This window comes from Anguilla rostrata, chromosome 5 (assembly GCF_018555375.3).
Source record: "Anguilla rostrata isolate EN2019 chromosome 5, ASM1855537v3, whole genome shotgun sequence".
NCBI lineage: Eukaryota > Metazoa > Chordata > Actinopteri > Anguilliformes > Anguillidae > Anguilla > Anguilla rostrata.
The window spans coordinates 29,764,185-29,776,516 of NC_057937.1; the positions used below are offsets into that span (position 1 = coordinate 29,764,185).

Sequence of the window (12,332 nt, forward strand, 5' to 3'; positions counted from 1 at the left end):
TGGACGACTTCCCATTATTGAAGGAAGCGGTCATCTGTCTGTTAACTGAAGCTAACACATAATTGGAGAATGCAGCAAGACAATTATCAGAAACATAAAATCCACATCTGAATGACTGAAAAGAAACAACATTCAAGTTTTGGAGAGGCCTAGTCATAGTCCTGACTTGAAGCCAGTCAAGATTCCGTGGCAGAACCTGAAACAAGCAGTTCATGCTCAATAACCGACCAATTTGTCTGAATTAAATCAGTTCTCCAAAGAAGAGTGGGCTTAAATTCCGCCACAGTGATGTGAAAGACTGATATCAAGTTATAAGAAGCATTTGGTTGCATTTACTGTGGTTAAAGGTGGTGCAGCCAATTTTTAAGTTTAAAGGGGTAATTACTTTTTCCATATGGGTCATGTGGGTGTTTTTTTTCATCAAATAAATGGAATAATAATTGTTTTAATGTTTTTTTGGTTACCCAGTTTCCCTTTGTCTGATATTACATTTGTTTAAAGATCTGAAACCATTCAGTGTAAAAATGTGCAATATTAGAGGAAATCAGGAAGGGGACAAAAACTTTTTTGTAGCACTGTAGCACATGCTAAAAATGTTAAACTTGTGCATTCAATTCTGAAGGCATAATAATGCCTTACCAGCAGGGCCTTATTTTTTATTTGTAGTGTTACAGGTGACTGGACCTCTCTGTGTTACAGTATGCTTATTAGTATTATGATGTTAGTAAACATATTAATCTTAGAATAAAAGAAGGAATTCCACATACAAATGCCAGACAAGCGGAACAGTAATGGGAAATCTTAATAGCTTAAATTTGTAACACTTTTAATGAAAATCTAATAATCTTTGTAAGCCATAACAACAAAAATGGAAAGCATTATAATGGCTTGTCATTTGGCTTGGACGAATGGATACGCCTAGGCTTTTTATGTTGTGCAGCTACATGCAGTACTCTCCTAATTTAATCTCTTGTCCTTTCCTAGAGCTGACAAAGTCACAGAAGTGTATATGAAATTAAATGTATTAATGTAATAATGAATTAAAATGCAACATTCAAAGTTAGGCACAAATGCCAGTGTGGCATAGACATCCTTGGTTCCCTTGGTTAAGAACAGAAGAAGCCATGCAGTGGAGGATCTGGGTGGAATAAGGGTTTGTATGGGAATGAGGGAGTGGCCCCTCATCTCCTCTCAGAGGGGCCACAGCTCTCCTGCTTCACAGATCTGCTTTGCTCATGTAGGGCATATCTAGTAAGCCGAGGAGCGACCAGTCCGCAGACGTGGAGTTCATTGCCAAACTGATGAAAGACGGGGAAGTAAGTTTTTTCATGAAAACAACGTAGGTTCTGCATGATATATGCATGATATGCTTCTGTAGCCTGCAGCAGGAGTTGCACAGCATTTCATGGGAATGAGGTAATTATCTGTCAAATATGCAAATCTGCTGTGCATGTCGCACATGTATCAGTTAGACCAAAGGTTTGACGTTGCAATATTGGAAAATACCATTTTTATTCTAGCAGCGAACATTGACATACTCCCGATTTGCAGTTGTATATACAAGTATTGATACAAATTTTGACAATACAGCTCATGGCTGTCAAAATTTCATAGTTTAAAAATGTTCTTCTATTGCATTTCTTGGGTGTGCATGTGTTTCCACATCAAATGGTCTAATTTTTATCTCACCATTATGGTCATGGATGGCTGAAAGGTAGTATTGTTTCCTTTTACTTTTTATGTTCCCATAGAAAGTAATATATATATATCTGTTATAAAAATAAGAAATCAGAATAAATATCTTGTCCAAGGCAATAAAATTATTTACTCTATTATAAAGAGGAAAATCCTATTCTGTATCATGAGGCGAGAGGCATGGCTGTTTTCAAAGGCCTCATTAAGCTGATTAAAATGATTGTTGGTTCAATCCAGAAAGATGGGACAGTAACTGAAGTGTACATTTATGTTTCTGAGATTAAAAAAAAAAAAAACAGCAGTCATAAATACAACACAATATCATTACATGTATGTAAATTTATGAATTTGTTTCACTCCTGACAAACTACTATACTATTACTATACATACTATTACTGTACATAACTTTATTTTTAAAGGCATACTATGCAGGATTTGTTAGCCTGTATTTACAATGAAAGAAGTCTCCTCCTCCATCTTCAACCCCATCCATTCACACCGAGTAAGTTACCTCACCTAATGTAGCTAGCTGGATAGCTAGTAGTAACGTTAGTACCATGAAATGAGCAACCATGAGTCACAGTGAGAAGACAGACTTGATTGTAGCTAAATAAATTCCAGTATGTTGAACGTAATAGTGGTTTTATCTTTGGCACTTTAAATTAGAAAATTTCAGACCCTCGTGAAAGTTGCCAGCTTCACACTGCCGGTAACGTTACTTACTTGTCCAACAGAAAACAACCCAACTCTGCGTAGCTTTTAATCCCCTTGGTGAAATTCAGCTGACACCTCTGAGGAAACTCAATTCTAAGGTTAAAAAGCACCACACCCAGAAATATTCTGAACACAATTTAGAAAAACAAATACAGGTAAATGTGCATAAAGACAGAGATTGTCAGTGCAACATGGTTGTGCCTAACATGATTATTTTGTAATTTTTACAAGGTAGAAATCCTGCATAGTATGGCTTTAATCCAGGAGGATACTTTAAGTGTATTTAGCTTGGACAAAGTATTTATTTATTTATTTATTTATTTATTTATTTATTTATTTATTTATTTATTCATTTTAATTTATGGGAAACCCATCTATCATGTTATGTTTTGTCCTATGAGAAGTACCAGTAATATATATATATTATCTCACTATTCCTTAAGCAAAATGCTTCAGAACCTTATGGAAGGTGTGATAAACTGGTCATAATTTTTACTGGCTCTAATATTGAGGATTACACCCACTGTTTGGAGTTGGTGAAGCTATTATGAAGATACACATCAAGTTAAGTGTTGTGTGTTTGTATAGGTTTCAAAGGAGCCACCAAAATGGCCCAGTGGAGCCAGCCGTGCCCTGTAACCTTCTAATGAATGTCTCATGGGTCAGATGATCGTGATTCTGTTCTAACCTGCATCTCATGGGTCAGGTAATCACAAACGCTGACGGACGGATCCACGTGGAGAGCACAAAGGGCCACTGCGTTTTCACCATTGAGGGGGCGGAGCGGCAGGATGAGGGCACCTACTCTGTCATTGTCCGGAATCCAGCGGGAGAAGACACTGCTGACATCACCGTGAAAGTAGTTGGTGAGGTCACACGTTCCACGGTCTAAACCACAATACAAGAGAATGTGAGAGACAAGACGGAACACAATTCCACCCACAACTGTAATTTTCATCTAATTTAATTTAAGTTAAGTTAAGCGATAAAACATCCTTACAATGTTCACTGGGATGGTTTTGTAGAGCAGTGCTACTGAACTCCATATCCTGCGGGCTGCAGTGTCTGTAGTATTTGCTCCAGCTATGCAGTACACCATCTGATTTCATTAATTATTTTACCACCTCGGTTCAGCAGCAGCTACTGAGCTGAAATCTGATGGGGTGGACAACATCCTCTTAAACTGATTATTGGTCTCGATCTTTTTTCAGTCATTTCCCTTGATTAACAATACAACGATTAAATACTAAATACCATTAGATACAGCCAGTTATCCTGAATTAGGCTATTAGGAGAGTAATACATTATTTTTATTTGTCACAAAATTGTGCACATTTTATCAATATTATTTTAAATTGTGGATACATGTACTCTTTGTTCTCCGCACACGCAGAGAATATTCATAACAAAGATCAAGTTTCATAGTCCTTGTTGAAGGTTGTGCTGAAAGCAAACGTGGTACTTAACAGAGTCGGTATCTTTTTTCCTTACATATACTTAGTGATTACAAGTAATATTCCTAAATTTAATCTCTCTAGCATGATGTGAAGAAAGATGCTGTGTGTTTACCTGCCAATGGATTATTCATATTGTTGCCACACTTGTTAATCAGTGAAAATGAATTAAAACAGTTTGAGACCAATGATCAGTTTAAAGGAAGGTTTCTGCTGCATCTATTTTCAGCTCAGCAACTCCCACTCTCAGGAAATAAGCCGAAATAAGGTGGTGTAGTGCATGTTTGGAGCAAACACTGTGGCCTGCAGGACCTTCGTTTGAGCAGCGCTGCTGTTGAGTCATACCGTGTGGAATGGTTTCAGTCAGCATCCCCATTTTATTACTCATTAAGGCCTTCTCTTTTCAACTGGGCCCCTATTCCCTTACTACTCAGCTGGTGGACTTCAGAGACTCCTTTAAAAGAAACAGTCTGGCTGCGTGTGCTTTGGATGATTTGCATGCTAATGCTTACCCTCCTGATTCAACAAAGGATGTTATCAAAGAGGATGGGCCTGAAGTTCTATGTGGACTGTTCAATAGCTGCATTTATTAATAGTCAATCAAATGACCTCTTTTCATTCCCTTTAAGAGCTGTGTGTGCTGCCAATTTCTATAGTTGACCACTGCATGGATAATGTTTCAAGGATAATGATCTAGCAATGATCTAATCAGATGTTCTTTTGCGGAAGGTGCAGAGTTGGGCTGTGACTTTTTTTTTCCTTTTTTGGGGGGAATTTAGGTTGAAGGAATCTCATAGATAAGAGAAATTTATTTGAATTTGTTCAAATTTTCTTCTGTCAGAATGAGAAAATTGCTTAAATAAATATTAGCCTAACCTGTTGCTAAATAGCTTAAATGCTTCATGATATTACTAAGAAATAATGACAACAGTATTTTGAAGTTTTGTTAGAGGTTGTAAGAAAAAGAGCGAAATACGGGACCACAATTATTTATAAAAACAGCTATAAACAATTAAAAATAGAAATAAATAAAGGAATTAAAATTATCAAAAAGGAATGAAGACAATGAACAATAAATAGATTTTTCTTATTTCTGGGATTTATATCAAAGTCAAATTGGACAGCATATGATCCACAAAACCATTTCTTGCCTTTTGCATAGAATATGAAACATGTGGGTATTGCATGGTAAGCCCCAAAATCACTAATCTGCCTGACAATGCCCTGCGCCATACACCACAGACGTGTTCTGGACAGGGTGTTGTCTGGGTGGCAAATGGATCAAATGACAGACTGGTATGATCCGAAAATTCCAATGAGCTGCCAAAATTGCACTGCGCCATGCAATATTGACACCCCCAACAGCGGCTTCCCTTCCACTAATGCGCACGGCGAGTCATGAAATTACCAAACCGCTCAGGCACATCAAAATTTACAGCAAAAATACCATTTCGCCAGTGCAACGGCTTGCAACACGCCTTGCGCCAGCCAGAAAACAGAGCCCAAAGTAGACATCCTCCAGGTTTAATAATAGAAAACAAGTACAGGTTACCCTACTATATGCAGAATGTACACTACTCTAGAGCAGTTCCAATAATTACATTACATTACATTTATTTATCAGACACTTTTATCCAAAGCGACGTACAAAAGTACATATCAAGGTCATTGGATGTGATGTGCCTGCGTTGAATAGATGAGAAAATAAATATACAAGTGCCCTGCTGGTTCTTGTTTTAAACAAGTTTTAATGAGGCAATTTTGAAAAAACACTGGTTTGAATTAAATCAAAATATCAAATCCATTAATTCTATAGTTTTTACTTTAAATTAAATACTAGCAGAAACATTTTGCCTTCACAACCTTTTTTGGGGTTTTAATTTAGTGATTGCTGTTCTTGCCAAAAATGAAATGCCTGAATTTAATTGTGAGTCAAGGGTAAGGACAGATTTCGATTGAATTCATACCATTGTTTGCTTACCAATTTCTTAAAGGAGCTGACACTCAATTTCAAAGGCAGGAAAGGCTGTGTCTGAAATGTCCCAGAGGGACATTACCACTACATATCAGTATACAGTGCAGACTCCAAACAGTCATGCCAAAGGACACCTTGACCCAGTGCTGCATATTGTTACGTTTTACGACCACCTTTACTCTGCATCTATGGCATGCCTTGGTCTTTTATAGATCACCACATGTCAAGTTACGAAGTACACATTGCCTTTGCCACAAGCCAGCTGATAGTAATTCTTTCAACACCTGCCCTGACTGAGATTTCTGATCAAAAGCACCTGTTGGTCTGTTAATGGATTCAGAGGTTCCTTTGGGAAAAAAAATCACCTCATGACCTTCAAACTGGTCCATATTGTCATCCATATTTTCACAAAATTATTAATTATTCAACTGATGTGTTAAATTTCAAGCCACGTGTGATGTCTGATGCTTCAAGTGATGAAATAATCTAATTTATAGAACAAAACTGAAGGTTCACAGAATATAGACTACAAAGTAGCAAATGGAACATAGCTTAATTTCTGCAATATTGACCAAGCCCTTTTAATTGTGTACTGCTTGTTTTATTGTGTTTCTTCAGATGTACCTGATCCTCCCCAGGCGCCTAAAATCCTCAGTGTTGGTGAGGATTCTTGTGTAGTGACATGGGAGCCCCCACTGTTTGATGGTGGCCAACCAGTCCTGGGTTAGTATACCTGACATTGAAAAATATAATCTGACAGCATTTATGTAATTTATGCATTATTTTGTCCATTTGCTGAGAAAATGAATGGGGAGGGGGTAGCATACAAATGTTTTTTTTTTTGTATATTTTACACCATTCTTTCAATTAGGCTATGTTCTGGAGAGGAAGAAGAAGAAGAGCTATCGCTGGATGAGGCTGAACTATGATTTATTCAAGGAGCTGACCTATGAGGCCAAGAGGATGATTGAGGGCGTGGAATACGAGATGAGGGTCTATGCAGTGAATACTATTGGCATGTCTGGACACAGTCCTGCCTCCCAGCCATTTGTGCCAATTGGTGAGTTTCTTTTTCACTGATCTCCCTTCATCTTCACAAAAGTGTCGCAACAAAAACCTAAAAGCATAGCCCACTCAACATTGGGGTGAACTGAATGTTGGTACCAGTAACGTTAAAGGTGAATTTCTGGAGGATGACCAGTAGACATCAGCACCATTTTAAAAGTATTGCTGTAGCATTGTATTGGCAAAATCTAAATTATACCAATCCTTAGAGTTTTCCAGTCATTGAGAAGTCATGAAAGATTAGAAAACTGTCCAGTTATAATATTTTATAATATTTTAACCTTATAGTTTAGCATTATAGGCTAAAACAACAACAATGAATTTGAGGTTAAAGTGCAGACTGCCAGGGTATTTTAGGTTATTTCGTATATCCATATTGGATGATCCATGTAGATACAGTATTACAGCTCTTTTTATATATATTCCCCCTGTTTTAGGGGGAAAGTAATTGGGCAATTTGCAGCTCAGATGTTTCTTGGCCAGCTGTGTGCCTTTATATTGTTAGTTCATGCACAATAAAGCTAAGTTCTAGATTTCATTATAGGTGTGGAAGTTGCTTTTGGAATCTGTTGCTGTTGTCTCACGAGGACCAAAGAAGTGTCAGATAAATACTAGTAAAGCACAACATCCTGAGGCCATGAAGATCAAAATAAATTGATCAAGGGCAAAGCCAAAACATTGGGTGTGTTAAAAATCATATTTCTGATACATTGTTAGGAAGCAAGAAAACAATGGTGAGCTCAGCGATAGCAAAAAACCTGGTAGACCTGGATCACACATCCAGAGTTTCAACTTGCTATGGCATTGTGCATTATGCATTATGCAGTTATGTAGTTATAAGAGATCACAAGCTTGTGGTCTCTTATAAGCTAAATGTTTTTTAAAAAGGAAACAATAATGTAAAATAAAGCAAAAATGTACATATAATTAAAAAATAATAAAATGACATTAAGCACAGCACAAACTGACACAATTATGAAACAAGTTATACATTATTTGTTGATTTTTGCTATTTATTGGGACAGCAACAATCATTACAATCATTAATAAAATGAATTTTATTTCTATTTTGTAATAATTGTCATTGAATTCAGTATAATAATGTAAAAATATTCTGTATTCGGAATTTGCAAGGCTGTATGCTTACAGTAGCTTACTTAGTAGCTCAGATGAACATTTTAAAAACAGTATCTTATTTATTTGAGACAGAACTACTCAATGGTCACAGTTCAATAGTCGATGTTAAATAGGGCCTTGGCTAGTTTTTTATTTTGAAGAACCTGACATGTGTTTTGTTGTATTCTCCAGCCCTGTAGTAACCCCTGTCAGTTTGCATATTTCTTACAATCAGGCAGTAATAATGTTTTTTAAATATTTTTACTGCCAGTAAGCGCAGAAGATTTGTAACATAACTCTTTTCGCCTGAAAATGCTGTTCAAAACATCAGCCTTTTAGCTTTTCAAGACTCTTTTCAGTGTGCTGTCTTTACAGCAGTAAGCTGAGAGATGACTTCAGTAGAAACCAAGCTGGGTGGTCTTGTGGTCGGGGTTCCTCTCTCTCGCCTTCTCTCCCTCCCTCCCTGATTCCTGGCCCAATGGGTGCGGATACTGAAGCATCCAAACTAGCTGGTCTCTAATATGGAAGACGCTGGTGTCACACCGGCAGCTGATTAGGAAACTATCCCCAGCATTTCTCTCTATATATAATCGCATATTAGTGTGCAGAGAGGCTTGGACCAGCTGCAGCGAGGGAGAGGATAGCGGCTACTGTTGGAGCTACGGGAGGACACTGACACCACTGCTGTTGACAGAAAGCCCCTGGGGAACTGATAGATTGAGGGACGTGGAGCAAAGGCAGGAAAAGAGACAGTGAAATACAGTGAAGTCCGACAACAGCTTGCAGATGACGAAGCCCAAGCTTCCGAAAACCGCAGAGAAAAAACCGGCGGCAGCTGAGAAGCCAGAAGACCAGCATGAGCAGCCCGAGGCGGCCCAGGGAAAGAGTCCCAAGGGGCCCGACGGGGAAGTGTCGTTACCTCCTGCAGAGAAAATGGCCATCCAAGAAGATACCCCTCCTCTGAAGGACTCCGCACCCCCTGTTGCTGAAATTGCAGGCCCTGCCACGGAAGCCGCACTCCCTGTCGCTGAAGCTGCACCCCTTGCTGTGGATGCAGCACCCCCAGCTGAAGAGGGGGCTGCCCCCATCTCACAGCTCACCGTCCCTGGGGAGGAGGCCCTCGCTCCGGAGGCCCCTGCTCCGGCAGAGGCCATCTCAGAACCAGAGCCAATAGGCAGTAGGCTTCCATTTTAAGTGTTTGTTTGTTCCAGGGTAAATTCCTGTGTTGTCATCAGAGAAATATCTTTGCTCATGATGATATTCACATATGTGGGTATATTAACACAGACAAAGGTTTTTGTACAATATATTCGGATCTACCCGATGGGTGTTTGTCATCTGTCTTTATATCAGTGCTGTCAGTGCTACAAACCTGTATAATGCTTTTTCTCTTGTGCCGCTAGATTGTGGATATATTAAGTAGCTATATGGTTATCGTCAAATTCATAAGGATGATGACAAAATCACTTTGAAAATTAAATCATACAATGGATTACATATTTCTGTATCTTTTAAGTAAATTAGGCTATTAAATATGTATCCATTTAGATTAATTTAAATTTAATGAAAACTGTTTTTTCTCCTCTAATTTATTATCTTATTCCAAAGCACTTACATTCTTTCTATTTTTAATTATTTATCTCCTTAGACAAAGGTACATTTTCTCCTTGACTGGAATCTTTCACCAACCATGTTTGTAACTTTCTGTCAATAGTATAATGCAAATCTGAATAATTTTAGTTATGTTGTTCTTGTCACTTAAAAGCAAAATTAGGCTCATTTAGCCTCCTTGATTCTTAAAGTTGTTAAAGTAATAATCTCGAAGATTTTCATTAAAATAAATGTCTTTTAAGTCACTATCTATCGCTGCATTGGGTAACACAATGGTGATTGAGCCTATTTTATATTAATTTATACTATTATTATTATCATAATTCATGATTAAAAAACTTGGAGTCTGTGACGACATTCCCGGGAAAAAATCACAAGCGGCGCACAGTTAGTGACGCGTTTTTCTTCACCCATCAGTGGTTGGTCCGCCAGAGAGGGTAGGCGGAACTAACGCAACAGGCTCGCTCTTCAACTCGCTTGTGTGTGAGCGGCGTACTGTTTTTTCCGGTGTCTGTATGCGTTATAATAACAGAGAAAGGGGGGGTTGGGGGAGTTATGGAACCCTAAAAAGTTTTTGTGTAACATGAGAGATCATATTATTTGTTGATGTAGATTTAGTATTACATTTAATGACAGTGTAACTTTACTAAATTACATAGCTATTTGCACAGCTAACGCTAGCTACCGGACCATGTCAAGAAAGACAACATTAGTTTAGACAACGTTGCGCACAGTATCCATCTCTCATATCTTGTAACGTTGTGTTAGCTAGCTAGCTAATGTAATTAACACAATCTAATGTCGGCTAACAATTAGAAAAAAAACGCTAGCTAACGCTACCGACCGGTACCGACCTCGCAAACCGTCTCTCGAATGCAATGCTACCTTGTTGCAACGTTGCAGTGTAGCTAACTTAAGGCCAGTTCAGATCAATGATTCGCAACGAGACTGGGTGCAACTTGCAAAATTCCAAGACATCTGATTGTAAACGTTCTAAAACTGCACTTGGCGATTTGACAAGGACGGTCTTTTAAAACCTCAGGGCAGGCAACGGCTCTGCTACTAGCCAGTTCACACCGCTGCAATCTCTGCAACATTCTAAAACCGTTTCGCCTCGTTGCGAATCGTTGATCTGAACTGGCCTTAACGTTACCGTTATTTAGCCTACATTGCCATCGAGTTCATCAATATATTATAATGATCGGAATAAAGCCGGGGTATGTGGAGCAGAGCCGGATCTGATTTCTGAAGACGTCATGCAGGAGAAAACTAAATAAAATAATACGGCAGTATCGATTAGCATTGTTATTATTTTATTACGCTTCCTCATATGTTCCTTCAGTCTTTATGCCCTTTTTGATGAAATTTTGATGTTTTTGTTTTATTCTTCTTGTTCTGATTGCTTATTTAACACCCAGCTCAGCTTTATTCTTGAACTAGCTAGCAAAACCAGAAACACCAGGGGTAACATTTTGCAAGGCAGTTGTTTAAAAAATACCACACAACAATCATTCACGAAAAAGACTGCTTATTGTGCACGAGATACATAATTCCACGATCCACAGCGAATCCCGCAAATTCTTCTCTGCAGTGTAAAAAAGGTGGATAAAAAACATTTGCAGAAATTGATCATCACTAATTCTACCCCAGGTTTGCTACGGCATTTTAACCTGGCTCGGCAGTGTAAAGACATCTTGAGTTAGCCTAATGTTAGACAAGGAATGAGTATGTACATAACGTTACTTTTATAGTAAGTGTTATAGGTGGCGTGCCAACTGACTGAAATCAAACAGGCGACACTGGTTGGATCCGGTTGGATCTATGGGAAGTGAGGTCCAAAAACACACCTGCAATTACCGCTTCTCGCCATTGGCACCGCCATAGAGAACGAAACTGAAATCTTCGAGATTGTCACTTTAAACATTTAAATAAGTTAGGAGTAAACGCGATTTTGTGCACAGTGATCAATTGTATGTTTTACTGTTCAATAGAGTGGTCTAGCCCTCTATTGCAAAACATTATTGATATCCTTCTATATCAACAACAATAACAAGCTATGGCTTTGTAAATGAAGGTACTAGCCTGCAAAATGAAATTTCAAATATAATTTTGTGCAAATTCTTGCTCAGGGTTATTAAGGCTAAAAGTAAGTAGTTTAAGGATACAAGGAGACTTTATATGGTGGTACGTAGTTTCCATTTAACTTTCATTGCAGTAGTTGGCTGAATTGCAGACTTGATTTCAGGATAGCAGCGCCTGGGGGCAGTAAATCCTAGCAGGTATCATTTTTTTAATCTACCCCTGGGATGACAATGCCCTCCTCCTGTCTTTGATAGACTTTGCTCAGGAAGGGCATCACACACATCAAAATTCCATACCTTAAATACTGTAAGATCCCTTGGGCTGTCAGTGACAGGGATGAGTGTGGTTCAAATCCAGTGTAAGTGTGGGTCTTGTTTCTATGGGTTATCTTTTAGTTTAGTCTCTATGATTGATAGAGTGGATCAGTCGATCAGTGAGACCCACAAGCTGCTTGTTGAGAGATGTTCTCAGGCATCTTGTTATGTCCGGCTCAGTCGCACACAGAACATTTGACAGAAGGGCATTTAAAGTGGGCCTCTCAGCAGTCTTTGAATAAGAGTCTCATCATCAGTCAGACCTCATTCCATGTCAAATGCAAGTCATTCTTTGAGATTCATGT

General features: G+C 38.5%; 1 protein-coding gene across 1 annotated transcript in view; it reads left to right on the plus strand.

Annotated features, from left to right (window-relative positions):
- The window catches only part of mybpc3 (myosin binding protein C3), a 69,178-nt gene that overhangs the window by 41,248 nt on the left and 15,598 nt on the right, over positions 1–12,332 (plus strand). The window contains exons 20-23 of the mRNA XM_064335732.1: positions 1,242–1,316; positions 3,117–3,276; positions 6,458–6,562; positions 6,711–6,899. Coding sequence (XP_064191802.1) covers positions 1,242–1,316; positions 3,117–3,276; positions 6,458–6,562; positions 6,711–6,899 — 529 coding nt within the window. The remainder of the gene's footprint in view (positions 1–1,241; positions 1,317–3,116; positions 3,277–6,457; positions 6,563–6,710; positions 6,900–12,332) is intronic.